A 26,179-nucleotide genomic window follows, 5' to 3' on the forward strand; every position below is an offset into this window, starting at 1 on the left:
TAACCTCTTCCACCACCAAGGGGAGGTCAGCGTGATGGAGCACAAGCCCTTTCAGACTATGGACCCCATCCGAGTCAACCCTCCGCCCATCACCCCTCTGGAGACCATCCGAGCATTCAAAGACAAGCAGCAGATCCACCCGGGTTTCATGGGCGGGCAGCAGCACCCTCCCACTCACCACCCGCCGCCCCAGACTCTGACGCTCAAACCCATCCGACCCCGGAAGTACCCCAACCGCCCCAGCAAAACCCCCGTCCACGAACGTCCGCACGCCTGCCCGGCGGAGAACTGCGACCGGCGCTTCTCGCGCTCGGACGAGCTGACGCGGCACCTGCGCATCCACACGGGCCACAAGCCCTTCCAGTGCCGGATATGCATGCGCTCCTTCAGCCGCAGCGACCACCTGACCACGCACATCCGCACGCACACCGGCGAGAAGCCCTTCTCCTGCGAGTTCTGCGGCCGCAAGTTCGCCCGCAGCGACGAGCGAAAGAGACACGCCAAGGTCCACCTCAAGCAGAAGGACAAGAAGCCCTCGGACAAAGGCGTGATCGGGAGCCACAGCTCGCCCAGCAACTCGTGTGGGGGCCCCACCATGGGACCCTCGTGACCCCCACTACCTGCACTTAGACCGGCCCCTGAGACTCAGCACGACGGGGCCGCGTCCATGGAAAGACATCAGTTCCTCCCTTTCCTTTCAGTCCCAGGAATGAAGAGAAAATCTTAGTACATTCCGGCTAAAAAGGCCCCCGGTTGTCTCAGCTGGCTTTGCAGAGGTTCAACTTTTGTACATTTCTTACCTGAGAGGAAGCCATAATCTCTGAGGGGTGAGTGACTTGTCTGGGATACTTTCAAAGTGCAATTGTTGTGTTTGTCATGGACACCTTACAGTGGCGCTTGTCTTTCATTTCTCTTTCTTTTTGCAAAGTGTGGTGTTTTTTATTATGATTTTTCTACTTGAATGTTGTTTCCTCCAATGAATGTGCCAAATGTATTTTGTGGTCACTCAGCCAACCTTGTTCTTATTATGGTGCCTGATATATTTGGCCAAACACAGCAGCGATATCAGCGTCCACTTTGGGGTTACTGAAAAGAAAGGTCACATTCCAAACTTATCTCCCTTTTAAGATGCAGGATTTATGCGCAGTCTGGCTAAATGTAAATAAACTGACTGACATGGTTTTATGTCATCAATTGGCGTTTTTGAAGCAGTATTTGATGACACCAAAAAACAACAAATAAGTGGCGCTAGCTTGCAAAGCAGCAGTGCTTCCCAGTTTCGGCCCACTCTGTCATAAAGGTGTTTGCTATGAGATTCCGAAAGATGGGCATTTAACAGCAGGGATTGGACACGCTCCTTGCTTTTGTGCCACATATGTGGCCACAGTACCAGTTGTGTGCTCAAACAGTTGTTTGTGCAAGTAAGTCTGCACGCTGTGCAAAACATCTGCATTAATGAAAATAGCCACATAGGGCTGTTGAACAAGTGCAAACTTCTCCTTCACCTTGCAGACATGAAATGATTGCCAACATGTTTTCACATCATGTGGTTTTACATTGAAAGGACGTAAAAAGACCTGTCTTCATTTGGCTTCTTTTCGTCCCATTCGCAGAATATTCTTCCTCAGATTGTCGAACATAGTTTTTTTTCCCCCCCAAATCCAAACAGAATTTACCGATACACTCAGGATAAATGACTACTTGAGTTACAGAAAGCCACGAGACATCAAGCTAATGATACTCATCTTTCAGCAAAATTGATGCGAGGGTATTTCATTATTCCTAATGTGCATTTTGGGACTAATAACCGTGCTCGTGTGGCAAGGCGGTGCTCATTTTATTATAATCCTTATTTCTGGAACTTTATCGCTGATACAATTATTGATATTCAACAGAAACAGTTTATGGCAGTCGTTTTTTTTTTTTTTTGGTGTGGTGGTTCTTCAAAGAGCTTGTTAAATGTATTTGTCTGGAAGAAAGGCAGTTGTGGAGAAAAGAAAATGTGGATTTAGCTTCAGAGGACGTGTTCTCCACCTCTCTCGGAAGGAGTACTTTTCGCTGCCATGCCTGGCTTCCTGGCAAGTGTCCACTTACTTTCCAATTATTTTGGCCTGACGGGGTCCTTTCTCAGCTCATCTCCATGGATAAATGAACAGTTCAGAATTCCACATGAAATATGACTAAATGGGTGGTCCAAGTACCCTCCCAACATGATGTAGCAGCTATTCCCATGCAGTAAAGCACAAAGCAATATAGTTTACAATGTGATTAGCTATAGCAACTATTTATGTTCAATGTAATATTGATGTGAAAACAATGTGACATTATCCAGTGATTATGACTTCATGCTTTTTGAATATATTTGCCCAAAAGGAGAAGATGGATGTGTTTAATTACACGGTGAACGCGGTGTTGATGTTGCATCGTGTCCAAAGAATGCAACACATCGTTTTTTTGTTTTTTTTGTTTTTTCCTCCATGACTAAATGAAGTATAATTACAACCTGGCAAATTCAATGTCATTGGTCACATCCTTGCTTGTCACTTTGTTTCATGACATTTTGTTGTTGTTGCTGTTGTAATGAACAGATGGATTTACACTGTCCTCCTTCCCACCCCCTCGCCGTGTACTTTGGTGGCAGAAACAATACCAGCGGCAGGAAAATTAATCCTCCTGATGTGTGAATCCTACAGATTAATTAAACAATCCCTCCTCGAAGAACAATATTATTTTGTATTTTTTCATTTCACCCTTCCACAAAAGGATAGGGTGATGGTTTCTGACAGAAACGGGAATATGCCTCATCTTCCTTCTCGGCTCCACATTGGCCGGCGTCCAACGTCAGCAGCCATCTTTGTGCCAACTGGGTTGCAGGGTTGGCTGATCAAAAACAATATGTGGTGAAGACACAGGAGCAACAAATCAAAAAAAATAAAATAGTGACCTCAGTCTGCTTGCGAGTGGTAGGCAGCCTTTTGCTATTGTTTGTGTTTTTAATTGTTGGATTTGGTCTCTGTGAAGGCGGCCTCGGGGCAATGGGCTTGTGTAAGATAGTTCTGGACTTCCAGGGTGGCTTCAGGGATCATGTGTTCATCTACAGCAACACTACGCACTGTTTTTCCCCCTTCCCTGTGTTGTTTCCTTTTCATTGCAGTATATCCTCATGTTTGCATGTGCACGGAAATGTTCCAAAGTGCCACTCGCCCATTGCTGCGGGTGGTGCTCATTTCTTTATTATGCATGAAAATACAACGGGTAGGAAAAATGGGATAAGAACCATTCCAGACGGACAATTTGAGACGCACACTAAGATACTGTTCTGTTGGTTTGTTGTTTTGTTTTTTTCTCCAGAAAACATGTTGTGGACGTCTTTTTGGCCTATTTCCATGTTTATATTACCTTACAATAAGGTCCTTTTATGATGAGTTGAATATTGAAATGAATTTTAATCTATCCTTGTGATGGGGACATGTTTACTCCCCGGTTTACTCGGCACTTCAGTTTGTTGTCATGCAAATGTTTTGTCATTTCTATGTAAGTACTTGAATAAAGAAAGATACCACTTATGTTTGTGGCTTGATTTACACAAATAAACACTGATTGAAATGCTAAAGTTACTTGTTTGAGAATGATTGTGTGTCTGTCTCCTAAGTAATTGCGCTCTGGAATAATGTCTGCTGGTCTCTTCCTAACAGCTATTTACTTACCAACAAAGTCAAAGAGATTTCTTTCAAAATCATTCATGGTTATAAGCCTGTAAAGACTGTGATGGTTAGATAGAAGAAGGACCTTCATGTTACCTGCACCTTATGTAACATGACTGTTTACCACCTGTTTTGGACTTTGTGAAAGCACTCCATCCCTATCTGTCCTTTCATCCTGGACAACATTCATGACAAATTTGTGCTTATATAAATAAACATTGATTGATTGATTGATTTGTTTTAAAGATGTGCTATTTGGATTTACACTGTATGAGAAAAACATTGAAAAGGAATTTTACCTTTGCAACCTCATTATACTATTGGCTAAGTTTTATATTCATAAATGTAAGTTTCTCAATACCGACCTGTTTTTTGTGCCTTTAAAAAATTATTAGAAATGTACTTTAAACGCTTTCTACCTCTAACAACCAAAAAACTGAAAACCAAATTTGGATCGTTCGTTACTTGACACTTTCTTGAATCATGCAACTATCGTTGTTTAATTATTGTTTGTATTGACACGTGTGCTGTGTTAGACTACAATATTGTTCCACTAAGGACACGTATTATGCATGTTGCGCTGGTGTGCTGAGCTGTTGTGTAGCTGCTAGTTCCTACAGTAGTAGCAGCCTAAAGCTTGGCGTGTTTACCTTTTTGTAAATGACTCAACTAAAATAGAAGAAATTGTGTTGTTATTGGAGGACATTGGTGGACATTTTGGGGATTTTTTGTCAGGATTTTTTTTTGCTGATATCGGACCGATATTAGATCTTTTTTTAGATTTTTTAAAATCCATTCTAATTTCTTAAATGTGTGTATATATATATATATATATATATATATATATATATATATATATATATATATATATATATATATATATATATATATATATATGTATATATATATATATATATATATATATATATATATATATATATATATATATATATATATATATATATATATATATATGTATATATCTATATATATACAGTATATGTATATGTACATATATGTATATACGTATATATGTATATATGTATTTGTATATATGTACACTACCGTTCAAAAGTTTGGGGTCACATTGAAATGTCCTTATTTTTGAAGGAAAAGCACTGTACTTTTCAATGAAGATAACTTTAAACTAGTCTTAACTTTAAAGAAATACACTCTATACATTGCTAATGTGGTGAATGACTATTCTAGCTGCAAATGTCTGGTTTTTGGTGCAATATCTACATAGGTGTATAGAGGCCCATTTCCAGCAACTATCACTCCAGTGTTCTAATGGTACAATGTGTTTGCTCATTGGCTCAGAAGGCTAATTGATGATTAGAAAACCCTTGTCCAATCATGTTCACACATCTGAAAACAGTTTAGCTCGTTAAAGAAGCTACAAAACTGACCTTCCTTTGAGCAGATTGAGTTTCTGGAGCATCACATTTGTGGGGTCAATTAAACGCTCAAAATGGCCAGAAAAAGATAACTTTCATCTGAAACTCGACAGTCTATTCTTGTTCTTAGAAATGAAGGCTATTCCACAAAATTGTTTGGGTGACCCCAAACTTTTGAACGGTAGTGTATATATGTGTATGTAAAAAAATATGTATATACACACATGTATACATACACATATACACACATATATATGCAGTTTTATGTATACATATGTATATACACACATATATACATACATTTATACATACAGGTATATACACATATATATACACACATATATACATACATTTATACATACAGGTATATACACATATATATACACACATATATACACATATATACATATACACACATACATAGACATATATATATATATATATATATATATATATATATATATATATATATATATATATATATATATATATATAATATATATATATATATATATATATATATATATATATATATATATATATATATATATATATATATTAAAAAAAAAAAATATATATATATATATATATATATATATATCCATTTTCTACCGCTTGTCCTTTTTTTGGAGTCGCGGGGGGTGCTGGAGCTTGAATATTATAAATAAAGGTTTTGAAAAAAAATAAAAATCCAAAATAAATAAAAAGTTACCTGTTAGAGTGGCGACGCTGCCCCCAGGAAACACAAACGACTCTTCCTCCAACTTCCTGTTAGGAGCGCCGTCGTCTGGCCGAATGGGACCAGATCCTCGGAAGAAAACCCTAATTCAATGAAACTGGATTAAACATTGAGCGCAAACATGAGCTGGTAAGTTTGTTTTAACATGAAATATAATGTATAGGCTGAAGTGAGGACCGGGCGGTGGCTATTTCCTGGTAGCGCGAACTCTGCACTGGGCATTTAAACTTCACAAAGTTAGCACTAGCCTCTTTTCAAATATTACATATTCATTTGTCAACGGTTAAAGTCTCATACGGAGTTGTAAAACACATTATGTGTGTGAATAAGTGTTTAAGGGACAAGCAGTAGAAAATGGATTGATGGATAGACTTAGATGTAGATGTCCAGTGGAGTAAGAAGTTAGCTAAAGATAGCATGCTAAGCTAACTTCCGCGTGACGAGAATGACTACCAGTTTATACTTTTTTATTTATTTTCATCTGTTTCATGATCAAGCTTAATTTGAGCACAACTGAACGAGCAAGACACGCCATCTCGGTGACAGCAGACCTCCTTTAAAGGGCTCTCGTCGTCTTGTTTACACTGAGGAACTGTTGCTAGCACAAGTTAGCATGTCCTGTCAATGGGTGAGGGCCGACATCCGGGCAACTGAGCTACATACGGGTTCTTCGAGCCATAGCAACCAGACTGGCGTTGAAAACAAACCGTTGCCATTACTCTTTAACCTGTCGACCTACGCTGGTTAAACCCGTCATTCTGCCTCCAGAATGCCGAAAAACTGTGTTGTTTTTGGTTGTGCTAACCACAACTGGAAACAGGTAAAACAAAGGTTGTATTTTGTTCTGCCAAAGCGTGATAAAAGCCCACAGAGACGAGACAAATGGCTCGCAGCTTTACACTGGGAAAACGAGGACGGTTCTCACTGGAGTCCCCCAAAGTCCCGGGTCGTGTGTTCGGATCACTTCGTTTCTGGTAAATATAAGGAGCAAAAATCCACCTTCTTAACCACAACTTGGCTATACCGTCCTAATGTTGTACTTGTTGAATTTGTACCTTATAACGTTCGACAGCTGAAGTTGTTGTTGTACAAAAATAACATGCGGTATATACTATGTCTATAGCCTAGCTAGCTATTTTCGAAAACCGGACAACGAGAGGATACCAAAGGCAGCGTTAAGATGGACACCACCGGGAAAACGTAAGCCAGGGCGGCCAAAGAACACCTGGCGAAGAACAGTTGAAGGGGAGCTGAAAGAGATGACGCTTACATGGGGCGAGGCACAGAGACGAGCACAGCAGCGAGATGAATGGCGTCGAGTCGTCGAAGCCTTATTTCCCATCCGGGAAGAAGAGGATTAAGTTAAGTAAGTAATATACTATATAGTCTATAGCCTAGCTAGCTATTTTCGAAAACCGGTTTCGTTTAAATTTGCACTTAACAGTTGGGTTTTTAAAAACCAATAAACCCTATAATTTTCATGTTGCCATTCAATACATGTAGCCCTCAAATCTCTCAATATTTTATACACTAACACTTGATCTTGTTGTTGATAACTTCCGCGTCTCTTTCTTAGTAGCGCACAGGCTAAGCTAACTAGCAAGCTAAGCTAAGCCTGAGAAGCTTTAAAGTTCACTGAGACGAGTCTGACGCAAATAATACATTTTAGTTTTTTCACACGATATGCGAATAAGTAAAAATTCGTAAATGAAGGATTTAACGCCGACTTCCAAGCCACAACGCTCGTTAAATGCTTTTTCTGTCAATGCTGTGTTCGCTGTGAGCTGGTTTGTTTTCAACGAAATCCCGGTTGCTAGGGGATTGGTAGGCGGAAGTGACGTAGGTCCGCCCTCACCCATACATTTGGATTGTGTCACGGTTATTGTCACAATTATCTGGTTTATTTAACGTGTACCATTTCACAAATACACATTAATACTCACGTACACACAGCTATTCATACATAAACACACACTAACATAAATACAGTACATACATACACACTCAAAGTTTGCACATTCACTGTACAAACATACATATACACATACTGTACAAACCCCGTTTCCATATGAGTTGGGAAATTGTGTCAGATGTAAACATAAACGGAATACAATGATTTGCAAATCCTTTTCAACCCATATTCAATGGAATGCACTACAAAGACAAGATATTTGATGTTCAAACTCATAAACTTTTTTTTTTTCTTTTCAAATAATAATTAACTTAGAATTTCATGGCTGCAACACGTGCCAAAGTAGTTGGGAAAGGGCATGTTCACCCCAGTGTTACATGGCCTTTCCTTTTAACAACACTCAGTAAACATTTGGGAACTGAGGAGACACATTTTTTAAGCTTCTCAGGTGGAATTCTTTCCCATTCTTGCTTGATGTACAGCTTAAGTTGTTCAACAGTCCAGGGGTCTCCATTATGGTATTTTAGGCTTCATACTGCGCCACACATTTTCAATGGGAGACAGGTCTGGACTACAGGCAGGCCAGTCTAGTGCCCGCACTCTTTTACTATGAAGCCACGTTGATGTAACACGTGGCTTGGCATTGTCTTGCTGAAATAAGCAGGGGCGTCCATGGTAACATTGCTTGGATGGCAACATATGTTGCTCCAAAACCTGTATGTACCTTTCAGCATTAATGGCGCCTTCACAGATGTGTAAGTTACCCATGTCTTGGGCACTAATACACCCCCATACTATCACAGATGCTGGCTTTTCAACTTTGCGCCTATAACAATCCGGATGGTTCTTTTCCTCTTTGGTCCGGAGGACACAACGTCCACAGTTTTCAAAAACAATTTGAAATGTGGACTCGTCAGACCACAGAACACTTTTCCACTTTGTATCAGTCCATCTTAGATGAGCTCAGGCCCAGCGAAGCCGACGGCGTTTCTGGGTTTTGTTGATAAACGGTTTTCACCTTGCATAGGAGAGTTTTAAATTGCACTTACAGATGTAGCGACCAACTGTAGTTACTGACAGTGGGTTTCTGAAGTGTTCCTGAGCCCATGTGGTGATATCCTTTACACACTGATATCGCTTGTTGATGCAGTACAGCCTGAGGGATCGAAGGTCACGGGCTTAGCTGCTTACGTGCAGTGATTTCTCCAGATTCTCTGAACCCATTGATGATATTACGGACCGTAGGTGGTGAAATCCCTAAATTCCTTGCAATAGCTGGTTGAGAAAGGTTTTTCTTAAACTGTTCAACAATTTGCTCACGCATTTGTTGACAAAGTGGTGACCCTCGCCCCATCCTTGTTTGTGAATGACTGAGCATTTCATGGAATCTACTTTTGTACCCAATAGTGGCACCCACCTGTTCCCAATTTGCCTGATCACCTGTGGGATGTTCCAAATAAGTGTTTGATGAGCATTCCTCAACTTTATCAGTATTTATTGCCACCTTTCCCAATTTGTTTGTCACGTGTTGCTGGCATCAAATTCTAAAGTTAATGATTATTTGAAACAAAAAAAAAATGTTATCAGTTTGAACATCAAATATGTTGTCTTTGTAGCATATTCAATTGAATATGGGTTGAAAATGATTTGCAAATCATAGTTTTCCGTTTATATTTACATCTAACACAATTTCCCAACTCATATGGAAACGGGGTTTGTACATATACATTCACTGTACAAACATACATATACACATACTGTACATATACATTCACTGTACAAACATACATATACACATACATTCACTGTACAAACATACATATACACATCCATGTACATATACATTCACTGTACAAACATACATATACACATACATTCACTGTACAAACATACATATACACAAACTGTACATATACATTCACTGTACAAACATACATATACACATACTGTACATATACATTCCCTGTACAAACATACATATACATTCATTGTGCAAACATACACGTACATATACATTCAGTGTACAAACATACATATACACATACATGTACATATACATTCACTGTACAAACATACATATATATACACATACTGTACATATACATTCACTGTACAAACATACATGTACATATACATTCACTGTACAAAAATACATATACACATACTGTACATATACATTCACTGTACAAACATACATATACACATACTGTACATATACAAGTACATATACATACATACACTCATGCATATAATCACGTTGTTGCCCTAGGGTAAACTGGGTAACACATGGCACACTGACAAAGCTTAACCTATTGTTACTATAACAATCTACAAGGTTAATATAGTTGGCTTCTCTTTCTTCCCCTCCATGTATCTGCTTTCTTTTGTATTTCAAGTTATCATTACGTATATATATGTATTGTTGCATCTGAAACAATTGTATTGTTGATAATAGAGGTAATATTTGTTATTTATTATCAGTAGTGCTATTTCTATTGGTATTTGTATTGATCCATGTGTAGTGTAATAATTTAATTGTCATTTCTGTGTTATTAATATTCATTTCACTAACTGCTTCTTTGCTATCACTTTTACCATCATATTTGTACATATCCTATTTGCTGATGCTGTTCTATTGTTGTTGTTGTTTTTATTGTTGTTGTATTTGTCTCTCTGTCTTATCCCCCTTTTGTCCCCACAATTTCCCCCTCTGTCTTCCTTTTTTTCTCTTTCTATCCCCTCTTGCTACGGCTGCACCAAATGATAATATAAATACATTTAATAAAGTCAAATACAAATAAGGCAACAATAGAAGTATCCCACACTTCTCTTTTGTAAAGTAAAAGTGTACAGCAGATATGGGCATCTACATCAACTATATAATTTGCCTGAGAAGGTGGACAGGACAAAAAATTACAAAAAATAACGTGTACCTTTTCTGCTAATACAAGCCAGCCAGTGTTAATGTCGGATGATGATGGGAAATGACTGAGGATTACTTAGAAGTATTAGACGTGGTACAGGTAGGGAATATGTTCAATCACTTCCTGTTTCTTTTTTTCAAAATTAATATTAGGTATAACTGCTCAAGCTTTGACAGATGATTTATTTAAACGTTTTTTTCCCTTCAAGTCATTGTGACTGAAACAGTCGTGTACAAAGCAGAAAGTCACAAACAAACAGTGATGTTGACAGTTTGTCAAAGTAGTGACTCCTGTTTTATTGAGCCACCCCATCCCCTCACACATCCGTATTATAAACCTGTAGGAACTTGGGTGGAGGGGGGTGTTATCTTTGCAAATTGTTTAAAAATATTGCTGTTTGTTTGTGCGTTACGTCCTTAAGTTATTGTAAAATATATTCTCTGACTCGTGATGTCATCCAGCCCCCCCTTTGTCAAAATCTCCCCAAACTTGACACATTTGTTTGTGCTACAATTTTTTTCCTAACTATTATAGTTTTTATGTTAACTTTGTATTACTCTTATCAGAATCAGAATAGTTTTTATTGCCATTGTTTGAGAACGGGTTCACAAACTAGGAATTTTTCTTGGTGCAATCGTGCAACATAAAACACATATAACACAGATTTGGTAATAACAAGAGCTGTAACTGAGCTATCAGATCTTGTTATAGACATAGAAAGGAATTCAAAGGAGCTACTGTTAGGAGTTATTGTTCATGTGCCTGATGGCCGAGGGGAAAAACTGTTCAGGTGGCGGAAGGTGTGGGTCTGGATGGACCGTAGTCTCCTGCCTGAGGGGGGAGGGGAGAATAGTTTGTGTCCAGGGTGAGAAGAGTCAGCTGTGATCCGACCCACACGCCTCCTGGTCCTGGAGGAGAACAGGTCCTGGAGGGATGGGAGCTTGCAGCCAATCACCTTCTCAGCAGTACGTACGATGCGCTGCAGTCGATGCTTATCCTGGACTGTGGCGCCGGGGAACCACACGGTGATGGAGGAGGTTAGGATGGACTCGATAATGGCTGAGTAAAACTGCACCAGCATCTCGGTCGGCACCTTAAGTTTCCTCAGCTGCCGCAGGAAGTACATCCTCTGCTGGGCCTTCTTTATGAGGGACCTGATGATCGGCTCCCACTTGAGGTCCTGTGTGATGGTGGTGCCCAAGAAACGGAAGGAGTCCACAATGGAGACGGGGGTGGGACAGTCAATCAGGGTGAGGGGGGATGGTGGGGCTGTGACTTTCCTGAAGTCCATGATCATCTCCACTGTTTTCTGGGCGTTCAGCTCCAGGTTGTTGAGGCTGCACCAGGACGCCAGCCGGTCCACCTCTCTCCTGTAGGCGGTCTCATCGGCATCCGAGATGAGCCCCATGAGGGTAGTGTCATCCGCAAACTTGAGCAGCTTTACGGACTGGTGACTGGAGGTGCAGCAGTTTGTATACAGGAAGAAGAGCCAGGGGGAAAGTATACAGCCCTGTGGAGTACGAGTGTTCGTGGTTCGTCTGTCCGAGACAATCTTTCCCAGCCTTACGTGCTGTCTTCGGTCTGTCAGGAAGTCATTGATCCAACTGCAGAGGGAGTCGGGCACGCTAAGCTGGTAGAGCTTGTCTTGTAGCAGTCCAGGGAGGATGGTGTTGAAGGCAGAGCTGAAGTCCACAAAGAGGATCCTAGCGTAGGTTCCTGGGGAGTCCAGATGCCCCAGGATGAAGTGGAGGGCCAAGTTCACTGCATCATCCACAGACCTGTTGGCTCTGTAGGCGAACTGCAGTGGGTCCAGGAGGGGGGCGGTGATGTCCTTGAGGTGGGGCAGGACCAAGCGCTCAAAGGACTTCATGACCACAGACGTCAGCGCAACCGGCCTGTAGTCATTAAGTCCTGTGATCCGTGCTTTCTTAGGGACAGGGACAATGGTGGAGGTCTTAAAGCAGGACGGCACGCGGCATAGCTCCAGAGAGGTGTTAAAAATGTCAGTGAAGACAGGAGCCAGCTGATCCGCGCAGTGTCTGAGAGTGGAGGGGGATACACCAACCGGCCCTGGGGCCTTCCGCGTATTCAGCTTCAAGAACTGCCGGCGTACATCCTCCTCTCGGATAGAGAGGGCCTTTAAAGTCCTGTGATATTCTTGAAGTCCTGTGATGTCCTTTAAATCCTTTAATGAAGTGCTGGCGTTGGTGGGGAGGGTGGTGGTGGGCGGAGCAGAGCTTTGATGAGCTGAAGGCCGTTCATGACGACAGTAATGTGTGTTGAGGCCCTGAGCGAGAGTCCGGTCATCGCTCAGGGCCTGGGGGGCTTTGGGCTTATAGTTCGTAAGGGCCCTTAGCCCTCTCCAAACGGCCGCAGAATCATTGGAGCGGAACTGTTCCTGTAGACGGTTAGAGTACACAGATTTAGCTTTCTCCACTTCCCTGTTGAAGTGGTACTTTGCTTCTCTGTAGGTACTCCGGTCCCCGCTTCTCCACGCAGCTTCCTTCTTCTTGCGCAACTGTCGGAGCTTGGGTGTGAACCAGGGCTTGTCGTTGTTATAACAAGCTCTGGTGCGCGTTGGAATGATGCGCGCCTCATTGAACTGAATGTATGAGGTCACAGTGTCCGTATACTCGTCCATATTGTCCGTGGCCGCTCCAATTGCCTCCCAGTCTGTCGTCTCCAAACATGCACGCAGCTCCTCCACAGCCTCGGCGGTGAAACACTTAATGGTCCTCATAACAGGTTTAGCCAGTTTCAGTCTTTGTCTGTATGTAGGGATTAAGTGCACCATCACGTGATCTGATAGTCCGAGAGCAGCGCTCGGGACTGCGTGATATGCCTTGCTTATTGTAGTGTAACAGTGATCCAAGGTGTTCTCCTCTCTGGTCGGGCATTTAATAAACTGCCTATACGTAGGTAATTCCTGGCTCAAATTTCCCTTGTTAAAGTCACTAAGCACGATAACAAGAGAGTCCGGAAAAGACCGTTCCACATGTAAGATCTGGCCTGCAAGCGTGCGCTGAGCGTCACGCACGTCCGTGCCGGGTGGTATGTAGACAGCCACCAGTAAGAATGAAACAATCTCACACGGTGAGTAAAAGGGCTTACAGTGAATGAAAATATATTCAAGAGAAGGAGAGAAGTGTTTGGATATCACCGTCATGTCTGTACATCAGTTGTCGATGAAGAAGCAGACACCTCCGCCTCTTTTTTTGCCGGAGAGCCCCGCGTCTCGGTCCGCACGGAGAAGATGAACCGCGCTGTCCGGGACACTTGCGCTCAGCCACGTCTCCGTGAAGCACAAAACACAAGATGAGGAAAAGTCCTTTTTTCTTCTCATCAGTAACGCTAGCTCGTCCATCTTGTCCAGCAATCTGACCCGCATGTTGACATGACGTCACATGCTGCAGTGTTTACGAAAGTAAACATGGCTCCAATTCTAGTAGGTCTCAGTCCTGGAACATGTGTGGCAATTTCAGGTATTTTCTGCAATCAAAATCAACACTATATAAATAAACATTGATTGATTGATAGATATTCTGGACGGAATTATTGCCAGTAGAAGGTTAAGAAGGAAGAGTGCAAGCGTTTTGGTTTTCGCAATTTGTGGGACATTTGCTTGATGACCCTTATTGCAATTTGATGACCCATTGGTCAGATGAACACAATCCTAGCGTTCAGACTGCAGTCGGATACACATCTGATTTATTTCCACATACAAGCGAGGCCTGGGTCGAAATAAAAACAAATCTAAATTGCACTGTTCACATTGACATGGAAAAAACGATACAGGCCACATATGTGCTTAAAAATCGAACAAGGCCATAAATCTGCCGGTCATATCATTAAGTACACCTGCACACTTGCCGATATATCAGACTAGCTCACAGGTGTCAAACTCAAGGCCCAGGGGCCAGATCTGGCCTGCCAAATCATTTTATTTGGCCCTGGAAATATGTATCAATAAAGTACTGTAACTTTTCTTACTAAATGTATTCTGTCTTTCTATTTTGGGAGAAAAAAAGTACTCCATGTAATCGTAAATTATGTTAACTTAAATATTGTGCAATTATGCAAAAATATAGGATCGAACATTCAAACCATTTTTTAAATATAAATAAATATCAATAATAACTATTTCAAAGCAAGTTATCCATCAAATTGTGCAATGTAAAAGTAGCAATAGATTTCATGGTAAAATTGTGAAATTTCCTGTGGTTTTTACAGCATTTTTCAGTAAATGAAAAAAACAGTACTTTTTTTACTGTAATAAACTGCGGTGCCGTTTTGGCATTTACAGTAGTACACCAAAAAATCTACACTTGTTGATTTACGGCAGGGGTCACCAACCTTTTTGAAACCAAGGGCTACTTCTTGGGTACTGATTAATGCGAAGGGCTACCAGTTAGATACACACTTAAATAAATTGCCAGAAGTAGCCAATTTGCTCAATTTACCTTTAACTCTGTTATTATTAATAATTAATGATATTTATCTTTGTGGAAACACTGATCATCTTAATGATTTCTCACAATAAATATATATAGAAACAGATAAATATCAATATGCAACACTTTATTTTTATATTTTCTCTTAAGTGCACATTTTTCATATTGAACATTTTCAAATGATCACTTCTAAGACAGTCTTGTGAAATCACAATATCCCATTTTAACTAGCTAGCCACTAACATTTTTTAACAAAATATGAATTACTTTGCACCATGTTTATACAAATAATAACTCATGTAAAATAAAAAAGTAAACTCTCAAATTTTTAAATCATGTCACACTTTGAACTGGACACCAAATCTGTTATCTGTTTCTTTGTCAGTTAGTGGGAAGCCTGGCATTGCATGCTGTTAACTAGTGTGTTGTACTCTGGTGTGTAACTTGACACTGCAACTCTGAGTGAGTCTTGCAGATGTGCATCAGTGAGGCGTGTTCTGTGTTTGTTCTTGATGAAGTTCATGTCAGAAAAGGCTGATTCACAAAGATAAGATTTTTCCTCATTGTTTGCGGAACCTTCTTAATCTTTTGGACATATTTTCACAGCAATCTGGCCTTAAGCTTAATTATGATAAATGTAAAATGTTAAGGATCGGAAATCTAAAGGGAACGTCCTTTCGAATGGAATGCAAAGTGCCTGTTTTGTGGACAGATGGACCAGTTAACATACTTGGTGTTGTTGTCCCAGAAAATCTGGAAGATCTAGGCTCAGTAAATTATGATAATCGACTAAGAAAGCTGGACAAAATTATGCAATTATGGAAAGGGAAATCCCTAACCTTGTATGGTAAAATGTCTATTGCCAACTGGTTAATTATTCCTCAATTTATTTATTTGTTTTTGTCATTACCAGCTCCATCACAAAACTTTTTTAAGATTTATGAGCGGAGGGTCTTCGATTTTGTCTGGAACGGCAAACCAGAAAAGATTAAAAGAAAGGTTTTGTACAAAGAGTATGAATATGGGGGCCTGAAACTTCTCAACCTTGAAGCTATGTGTCTGTCTTTAAAAGCATCAATTGTTCCAAAGATGTATTTAAACATTGAGTGGTACACAAATGTCCTGTTGGACAAAAAACATGTACTGTATCAAAATAAATTGTATCCTTTTTTACAAGTGATCCCCTCCCAGAGAGTCTGCTGGGAAACATAAAGGAAACAATCCACTCATAGTGGTGTTTTCAATTTTATGTGCCAGAAAAAAGAGACGATATTTTGCAGCAGTTAATATGGATGAACTCTAATATTGTAATAGATGGAAAGCCTTTCTTTTGGAAAAATATGTTTGAAAGAGGAATCATTTTTGTCAATGATATTATCAATGAGAATGGTAAAATTATGAAGTATGATGAATTTAGAGCTATGTATGGTGATGCTTGCTCAAGCTTTTCATTTTATCAACTAACTGGAGTAATTGGAAAACGATGGAAACAAATAATTAATTATGGAACTACTAAATTATTAGTTTGTAAACCTCTAATAAGAAATTCTAGTTGGCAAAAAGGAACTAAAATAAATAGAAAAATATATAATTTGTATTTAATAAAGAAATCTTTGAAGGCCGCCTCATACAACACAAATGGAAAATGGGAGGACTTTTTTGACTGCCCGTTGCCATGGGATGCCATATTCAAACTAATCTATAAAACCACTATCGATGTGCAAAATCGTTATTTTCAAATTAAAATTATTTATAACTTCTTACCCACAGGGAAAATGTTAAAATTATGGAATATGACAGAGTCAGATGATTGCCGATTTTGTTGTCAGGAGCCTGAATCCACCCTGCATTTGTTTTGGTATTGTCATATTGTGTCTTTGTTTTGGGTGGAAGTTGAAAAAATGTGTTTAAGGATTGGTTTGTTTATGAAGCTTTATGTGGTTTCTGTTATTTTAGGAGAGTTCATTGACAATCATGATTTAGTCAATTTAATTTTAGTACTCGGTAAAATGTTTATTTTTAAGGCCAAAAACAGATATTCACTTAGTATTACTTTCTTTAAAACATTTATTCAGTATTTTCTAACTTTAGAAAGTTACATGGTTGAAAACGATAATGATGCCAAAAAACATTAAAAAAAAGATGAGAAGTCCTCAAAGGCTTATTTTGAAAGTATAATTATGTTTATAGATTATATGATATCTGTTGTTGTGTTCCCTCATTTGAGTGACCTGGACATAATCTGGACTGTACATAAATACTTAGTTTGAAAATGTAATTTTGTTTATAAATTATATGCAATCTGTTGTGTTCCCTAATTTTTTTCTGTGTACATGAATGAAGGTGTGTGTTGCTGAGTCCGACTTGGACATTATCTGGACTGGGCCTGGTTTAAAAAACCCTTTAAACAAATCTAATTTCATTGACAACCTGGTCTGTTGAAGATAAGGCCCTTTTTAAAAAAATAAAATAAGATAAATAAATAAAAAACATTTTCTTGGATAAAAAAGAAAGTAAAACAATATAAAAATAATTACAAAAAAAATAGTAATTAATGAAAATGTTAGTGGACCAGCAGCCTATACAATCATGTGTGCTTCAGGGACTGTGTCCCTTGCAGATGTGTTGTCTATGTTGTGGGAACCAGAATATTGGTAGCAGAAAGAAATAACCCCTTTTGTGTGAGTGGGTGTGGATGAGTGTGCATGGGGGAGGTTGTTTGGGGTGATGCACTGATTGAAAGTGTATCTTGTGTTTTTTCTATGTAGATTTAATTTTAAAAAAAAATAAAAAAATTTTTTTTTTAATTTTTTAAATTTTTTTTTTTAGAACAGGCCCGCGGGCGACTCATCTGGTCCTTACGGGCGACCTGGTGCCCGCGGGCACTGCGTTGGTGACCCCTGATTTACGGTATAAAAAAAACCCATAAACTGGCAGCTCAGGTGTGATCTGTCTTTTTTTTAATTTAATTTAATTTTATTTTTTACAATAAAAACAGCAGTACTGTTTTTCCATTTATAGTAACATACATTTTGAAATGAAATTATTGCAATTTAACATATATATTTTTTTTTTACAATTTAGTTAAAAAACAACTAATAAAATGCTTACAAATAGTGTAATAATAGTACTCACTGTTAGAAGCGGTCTTCTAGGGCAGTGGTTCTCAAATGGGGGTACGCGTACCCCTGGGGGTACTTAAAGGTATGCCAAGGGGTACGTGAGATTTATTTTTTATATTCTAAAAATAGCAACAATTCAAAAATCCTTTATAAATATAAATAAAAACAAATAGTTCAAGAAAGACCACTACAAATGAGCAATATTTTGCACTGCTATACAATTAATAAATCAGAAACTGATGACATAGTGCTGTATTTTACTTCTTTATCTCTTTTTTTCAACCAAAAATGCTTTGCTCTGATTAGGGGGTACTTGAATTTTTAAAAAATTCACAGGGGGTACATCACTGAAAAAAGGTTGAGAACCACTGCTCTAGGGCCAAACATAACTGCGATGTGGCCCTCAGTGAAAACCACTTTGACACCTCTGGACTAGCTGCATTAAAAAAAGGCAACTTATGGCAGAATTGACCTCATTGGCGTGTCTGTGTTTACTAACAAGACATCATGGCGAAGCCGAGTTTCTTAACATGGAGATATTCTCACTACTTGTCTTTTGTCGAGCACAAAGAAAATAACATTTTAGTTAATTGTAAGTTGTGTCTTGGATCAAAGATCCAATCTACTGCTCAAAACAGCAATTCAAATCTGCTGAAACAGCTACAAAAGCAACATGCTTCGACGAAGCTAGTACAGAGAGACAGACAGATTTATTGTGTGAATGCTCCAAAACATTCACACATACGGTTTTCTACACCGAAATTCATGTATTTATTGTGTGAAGGTGTGTGGTGAAATTTGTCCTCTGCATTTGACCAATCCCCTTGTTCACCCCCTGGGAGGGGAGGGGAGCAGTGGGCAGCAGCGGTGCCGCGCCCGGGAATCATTTTTGGTGATTTGGTGAAGTTATGTACATTTATTTACATGTACTAATGTGTGTACATGTACATGCTGTATCAGGACAGATCCATTGAGAGTTTGAGCAGAAATATGTCATATAGGAATTAAACTATAAAACATGAACAAAATGCTGTGTCACATGAATGGTTATTAAAGTATTTATAAATAGTTGATTTATACAGGCTAGTAAGGTAAAATTTTGTACCTGACAAGTTTCGGCTATCTTGCTTCTGCAGCCTTCCTCAGAGGTGTCACGTGATGTTAGTGTGACGTCATCTGTGACGTGTTATATGGATTGTTCCATCCCACCTGAGGTGGTGGGATGGCGGTGTCCCCTGGTGTGCGTCGGGGGTAGGGCGGGGCGCCCCCTGTCGTCCGGATGTCCACCAAACGGCCGGGGGCGGCCCTGCAGGACTGTGTCCCAGGTGTGGGATAGTTGGTAAAGACTGTCAACAGGGACGAGGGAGCCTACCAACTATCCCACACCTGGGACACAGTCCTGCAGGGCCGCCCCCGGCCGTTTGGTGGACATCCGGACGACAGGGGGCGCCCCGCCCTACCCCCGACGCACACCAGGGGACACCACCATCCCACCACCTCAGGTGGGATGGAACAATCCATATAACACGTCACAGATGACGTCACACTAACATCACGTGACACCTCTGAGGAAGGCTGCAGAAGCAAGATAGCCGAAACTTGTCAGGTACAAAACTTTACCTTACTAGCCTATATAAATCAACTATTTATAAATACACATTAGTAGGCTAAATGAACCTCTTTAACATGGTTATTAAAGTAATTACTTTGTGGAATGAAAAAAAAACACTTTTTAAAAAACATGTTTTTACTTTTTGACAATATAAAACACAAAGCAGTTTGGCTAATGAAGATGAAGTCAAATAAACCCGCTTTGTTCTTCTCCCAACAACCATGTACTTCAGTGCAACAGTTTGGGCAAAAAAAAAACAGGAGTGATACCTCTCACAACATCAAATATTGTTCTCCTCCAACAGCATTGCGCTCTTAATCGCACAGCCAGACTCCACGGAAGTAAAAGCGATTGAAATGAAGTGAGACAAAGCGTTCGGCTCTGTTAACTTGGAGGGAACATTTTCAAGAAAAAGTCAGTGTCGTCGCCGCCGCCATGTTTTCTCGAGCGTAACGGCGCAAGTGCGCAGGCGCTGCTTCGCTTCAGTTTTCAAGAAGTAAGCGGTGTTGCCTAAAATGCATTAATAAATTACGGTTTTTTTTGGTAATTAAACATTTTAACAGTATAACTAACCGTCTGGAATTTTATCGCGGTTTATCATTCTACCGTTTAGCGTTACATCCATACAATGGATCTTAGCCATTAAAGTTGATCACTTCTTTCTCACTATTCATAAGGATTCACTGTGAGAACCATTGTGCATGTACACGCCTTCACTTTTTACTGCTCCTTCTTGGTACAAATCTGAAGGAAGATGGTTATCGAGCAAGCAATATGGCGTCATTCAGTTCAATAGCTGGCAAGGGCCACTTCTCCCAGCACGCAGCGCCAAGCAGCAGGTCAAGAGTGGGGTGCACCCACAGTGAAAAGAGGCCTTCATGGACTCTGCTGAGGGGTGCATTCCAGTGTGGCCTGCACACTTTGCTCCTATGACGTGAGAGCTCTGACTTTGGGGTCAATTCCGCTTCCCAACGTCTTCAACTAGAGCTCTGTGCTCGCTCGAATGATGCGCTCTCCTCCTGGGATGAGCAGTTTAGTGGAAAGCCATTGGCTCTTGCAGCCTGTGCATAATCACCCAGAAGACTGGTATGTCTTTGTTTATGCCTACGTGCTTTGCCATGGCGCTGACGTGCGCTCCATTGCAGTAAAATGTTGAGAGTGCATAGACGGGAAAGTTAAGGACTAGCAATGAGTTCTCATGACGTCACTCATGATGTAGTCAACGTCATAACAACATCTCAGGATCTTAGTCAAAGACAACACAACCTCTCAGTTGTTTTTATGCATTTTGCATTTTCAAAACCTTTTTTTTTCATTGCAAATAATGTAAATGCAATTTGTCTGTTCCACGGTCAAATAGTCACATCAGAAACCTTTATTAACAATACAAGCAAGGTTTTACGTTAACATTCCTACAGTTGTAAACATAAGTTAACAATGTTCAAGTACCAGTAGAGTGGAAAAACAAGTTAAAGTTAAAGTACCAATGATTGTCACACACACACTAGGTGTGGCGAAATTATTCTCTGCATTTGACCCATCACCCTTGATCACCCCCTAGGAGGTGAGGGGAGCAGTGGGCAGCAGCGGTGGCCGCGCCCGGGAATCATTTTGGTGATTTAACCCCCCAATTTCAACCCTTGATGCTGAGTGCCAAGCAGGGAGGTAATGGCTCCCATTTTTATAGTCTTTGGTATGACTCGGCCAGGGTTGACTTTATATGCTAAATGTGATTCATTGTATCTATTAAACCATATCTAATTGTATTTACAATCCGCAAAGTATGTGAAAATACCGTCTAAACATCACAAAATGCCACAAATTCCGTCAGCCATTTTGAGTATTCCGCTCCGAATACCTTGGACTATTTCCGTAGATTGATGTCACTGGAGGAACGGTTCTGTACTCTGACCATGTAATCAGATCAGTCATACTGGAAATACGCAAACATTAGAATGACTTGTAGAAATAGATGTGCTGTCTATCACTAAGACATGTACACATGTTTTTTTTTATGCATTCTAAGTCGTAAATAAATAAATACAACTTCAGCTAGGGCTGCTGGGCTTTTATTAATATTCGGATATTTTTAGGCCTTGTCACGATACACGATATACCGTATTTTTCGGATTATAAGTCGCAGTTTTTTTCATAGTTTGGCCGTGGGTGCAACATATACTCTGGAGCGATTTATGTGTGAAATTATTAACACATTACCGTAAAATATCAAATAATATTATTTATCTAATTCACGGAAGAGACGTAGCAAATGTCAGCAATCGTCACACACACGTCAACCAATAAGAATTTGGTGGGGGAGGGTCATGGCAGAAGTGCATTGTGGGTAATGGGATGCTAACTGCTAGATGCTATATGCTACTGCCATAGCTATTAAAATGGATCATTTAAAAAAAAACTGAGAAGGGCTGAACAAAAATGGCACCGAAAAGGAAATCATATACTGCAGATTACAAGCTGGACGTAGTGAAATATGCAGCAGAAAACGGCGATCGAGCAGCAGAAAGAAAGGACGCTAGCGGCGCATACCAGGAGCGACAACGAGGAAGAAGATTTCATCGGATTTAGCGATCAGGAGTGACAGATTGTTTGGTAAACGTATAGCATGTTCTATATGTTATAGTTATTTGAATGACTCTCACCATAATATGTTACGTTAACATACCAGGCACATTCTCAGTTGGTTATTTATGAGTCATAAAACGTACACTTATTCAGCCTGTTGTTCACTATTCTTTATTTATTTTAAATTGCCTTTCTAGCGTCTATTCTTGGTGTTGGATTTTATAAAATAAATTTCCCCCAAAAATGCGACTTATACTCGAGTGCGACGTGTATATGTTTTTTTCCTTCTTCATTATGCATTTTCGGCCGGTGCGACGTATACTCGGAGCGATTTATAATCCGAAAAATACGGTATATCTGGATATTTTGCCTTAGCCTTGAATGAACACTTGATGCATATAATCACAGCAGTATGATGATTCTGTGTCTACATTAAAACATTCTTCTTCATACTGCATTAATATATGCTCATTTTAAACTTTCATGCAGAGAGGGAAATCACAACTAAGTAAATTTACCAAAACTGTATTTATTAAACAGTTATTAAGCAGTGGCACAAACATTCATGTCATTTCCAAAACAGAAAGTGCAAGATTGATTAAAAACAAGCTATTAGTGCACTTTTGTGCATGATGTCACTATGATAACATATCAAAAAAACACTAAATTCAAGTGCACTTTTTGTACAGAACGCCACTACAATATTTTTTAAACAAATAAAGTGCACTTTTGTGCATGATGTCACAAGATATTTCAAAAACTGTAAAATAAAAATGAGCTGCGTAATAGGAAATCAAATAGTGTATGTCCTTCGCTATGTGGTAGGGTACTGCGGAAGTTATCTCCTTCTGTTTTTGACTATTTTTGTCATACTGTTGATGTGAAAATGGTGGCGTCAGGCTCAATTGGGTCAGTGCTGGTTGCTTCAGCATTTTGTGGGTGTGGCACCGGCCGGAGATGTTGACACGCGGAATTTCAAGCACTCTTCACTCTCTAGCGGGTGACTTTTCAAATGATGCTACAAATTAGTAGTGCTGCTACTTTTTGTAGCAACGCTTTTGCCGCATACTTGACATATTACGGTTGTCTTTTCAACATCTTCCCGCTTGAAGCCAAACCACCGCCAGACGATGGACCCCGTGCTGTTTTTCTTGGGAATGAATTATTCTTCCTCCATATCAGAATCAGAATTAGAATCAGAATAGTTTTATTGCCATTGTTTGAGAACGGGTTCACAAACTAGGAATTTTTCTTGGTGCAAACGTGCGACATAAAACACATATAACACATATTTGGTATGAAAAGAGCTGTGACTGAGCTATCAGATAGACTTAGAAGGGATTCAAGGAATTCAAGGAGCTGCTGTTAGGAGTTCTTGTTCATTTGCCTGATGGCCGAGGGGAAACAACTGCTCAGGTGGCGGGAGGTGTGGGTCTGGATGGAGCGTAGTCTCCTGCCTGAGGGGAGAGGGGAGAATAGTGTGTGTCCAGGGTGAGAAGAGTCAGCTGTGATCCGACCCACACGCCTCCTGGTCCTGGAGGAGAACAAGTCCTGGAGGGATAGGAGCTTGCAGCCAATCACCTTCTCCGCAGCACGTACGATGCGTTGCAGTCTATTCTTATCCTGGACTGTGGCGCCGGGGAACCACACTGTGATGGAGGAGGTCAGGATGGACTCTATGATGGCTGAGTAAAACTGCACCAGCATCTCGGTCGGCACCTTAAGTTTCCTCAGCTGCCGCAGGAAGTACATCCTCTGCTGGGCCTTCTTGATGAGGGAGCTGATGGTCAGCTCCCACTTGAGGTCCTGGGTGATGGTGGTGCCCAAGAAACGGAAGGAGTCCACAATGGGGACGGGGGTGGGAGAGTCAATCAGGGTGAGGGGGGATGGTGGGGCTGTGACTTTCCTGAAGTCCATGATCATCTCCACTGTTTTCTGGGCGTTCAGCTCCAGGTTGTTGAGGCTGCATCAGGACGTCAGCCGGTCCACCTCTCTCCTGTAGGCGGACTCATCGCCATTCGAGATGAGCCCGATGAGGGTGGTGTCATCCGCAAACTTGAGCAGTTTTACGGATTGGTGACTGGAGGTGCAGCAGTTTGTATACAGGGAGAAGAGCCAGGGGGAGAGTACACAGCCCTGAAGAGTACCAGTGTTTGTGGTTCGACTGTCCGAGACAATCTTCCCCAGCCTTACGTGCTGTCTTCGGTCTGTCAGGAAGTCATTAATCCAACTGCAGAGGGAGTCGGGCACGCTGAGCTGGTAGAGCTTGTCTCGTAGCAATCCAGGGAGGATGGTGTTACCAGATTTTCACCTTCTCTCTCTCGTATTACCACTCGCACCGCTCCGCTAGCACCACATGCCACAGCTAACGTACCCATTCCGCTACCTCTCTGCTCCACGAGGGCGTCTGACGTTGCACGCGCAACAGTATGTGACGTATGTAACGTATGTAAGAAGGTGCACTTGTTTTAACTCTCTGTGAGAAGAAGAGACAAGAAAGAGTGAGAAAAGCCTGTAGTGTAATGCCCGCAGCTAAAAGAACTGCCTGAGAACGTATACTCCAATACTCACGAAATAGTCATTTTCTACATCGCACATAGACAAACCCACGATATATATTGAGTATATTCCATATATCGCCCAGCCCTAACTTCAGCTAACAATGGAGTCTATGGGGCTCTCTATTTTGCCCACAAAACTCTCTAAATAACCATCCAAAACCCGCAAACAATACTTTATTTACATCTTGTGACCTGAATGTTAACCAAGTATTAGTGCTTATAAAAACAACATTACTAACGCAGACAAAGTATTATTAGCATTGATAACCGAGAGCTAACCATAGTTTTTGCTGCACTGGACTCAAGGAGAGACTTTAATATAATTGTAAAATGAAACTGAGGATGGCAGTAATGTAACATATATGGATGCAAACTGCCGTAAAACTGTAAAGAAGAAGAAAAAGCTTATGCAGCATTGTTGGTGATGTGTTTGTTGCAGTTTGTGCCACTGCTGCATTGTCAAAGTTATTTTAGATTATAAATGTGACCCGTGCTGGCAAAATGAGTCGGAATGCGCACAGGCTAATTTTGAGCTACAGGCTTGGTTGAAATTGAGATTTTCACAAAAATGAGTCCATAAAGCCACAATCTAGCGATCCCAATCATCGAAATAGCAAGAAAACATCTTAAATCACCTTTATTTGAAGGTTTTGTACGAGGTATGTCTTCAGAAATTAGTCCTTTGTGTTAAAATTCCTTGAGAAAATCCAGTGTTTTCAACGCTCACTCGCGGCAATAAGGGGGAATCCCCCTAGCCATATTTGGTATCATTGTGACGCCAAGTTTACGTACTTTCTAAAAATGAGCATGGAATTCCCGATGACGCCATTCTGAACCAATATAATTCGAGTTTTTAAACCTGTCCAGACGTAAACAAATCCGGCTTGTTGCTAAGGGTCGCTGTGAGGCGTACCCTCATTGGTTGAATCACCCCGCGCGGTGCATTGTGGTATCATGGCTGCGCCCTGGTGAAAAACAACACAGTAATTCGAGCGGAATATTATGTGAAAAAAGGTGATTTTCGAACATTTAATTATTATTTTTGTGGATAAGTTAGACTATTTTACATTCCGTAATGGATTTAGAAGGTGGAGAGGGTACACAGGCGGTTGCAAGTGCGCTAAATTCACTGCAGTCGGCGAATCTTAGTGCTGCTGGTCAGGAATATTACGGA

General features: G+C 40.5%; 2 protein-coding genes across 5 annotated transcripts in view; both read left to right on the forward strand.

The window, feature by feature from the left end:
- bin3 (bridging integrator 3) overlaps positions 1-26,179 on the forward strand; it is a 455,445-nt gene that overhangs the window by 252,080 nt on the left and 177,186 nt on the right. The window contains exon 1 of one of the 4 annotated variants that reach the window (XM_062049500.1): positions 5,837-5,969. The exons of 2 other annotated variants lie outside the window; for them this stretch is intronic. In XM_062049500.1, coding sequence (XP_061905484.1) covers positions 5,962-5,969 — 8 coding nt within the window. In that variant the 5' untranslated portion in view covers positions 5,837-5,961. Of the gene's footprint in view, positions 1-5,836; positions 5,970-26,179 lie in introns of those variants that run through there. One more of the 4 variants, XM_062049502.1, reaches the window with a different exon arrangement.
- LOC133652166 (early growth response protein 3-like) lies at positions 2-928 on the forward strand (the record flags this gene model as incomplete). Its single annotated transcript, XM_062050608.1, has 1 exon — positions 2-928. A coding segment is annotated over one exon (609 nt), but the record flags the coding sequence as incomplete, so codon positions are not given.

The sequence above is a fragment of the Entelurus aequoreus genome, linkage group LG06 (genome assembly GCF_033978785.1).
Source record: "Entelurus aequoreus isolate RoL-2023_Sb linkage group LG06, RoL_Eaeq_v1.1, whole genome shotgun sequence".
Classification (NCBI taxonomy): Eukaryota; Metazoa; Chordata; class Actinopteri; order Syngnathiformes; family Syngnathidae; genus Entelurus; species Entelurus aequoreus.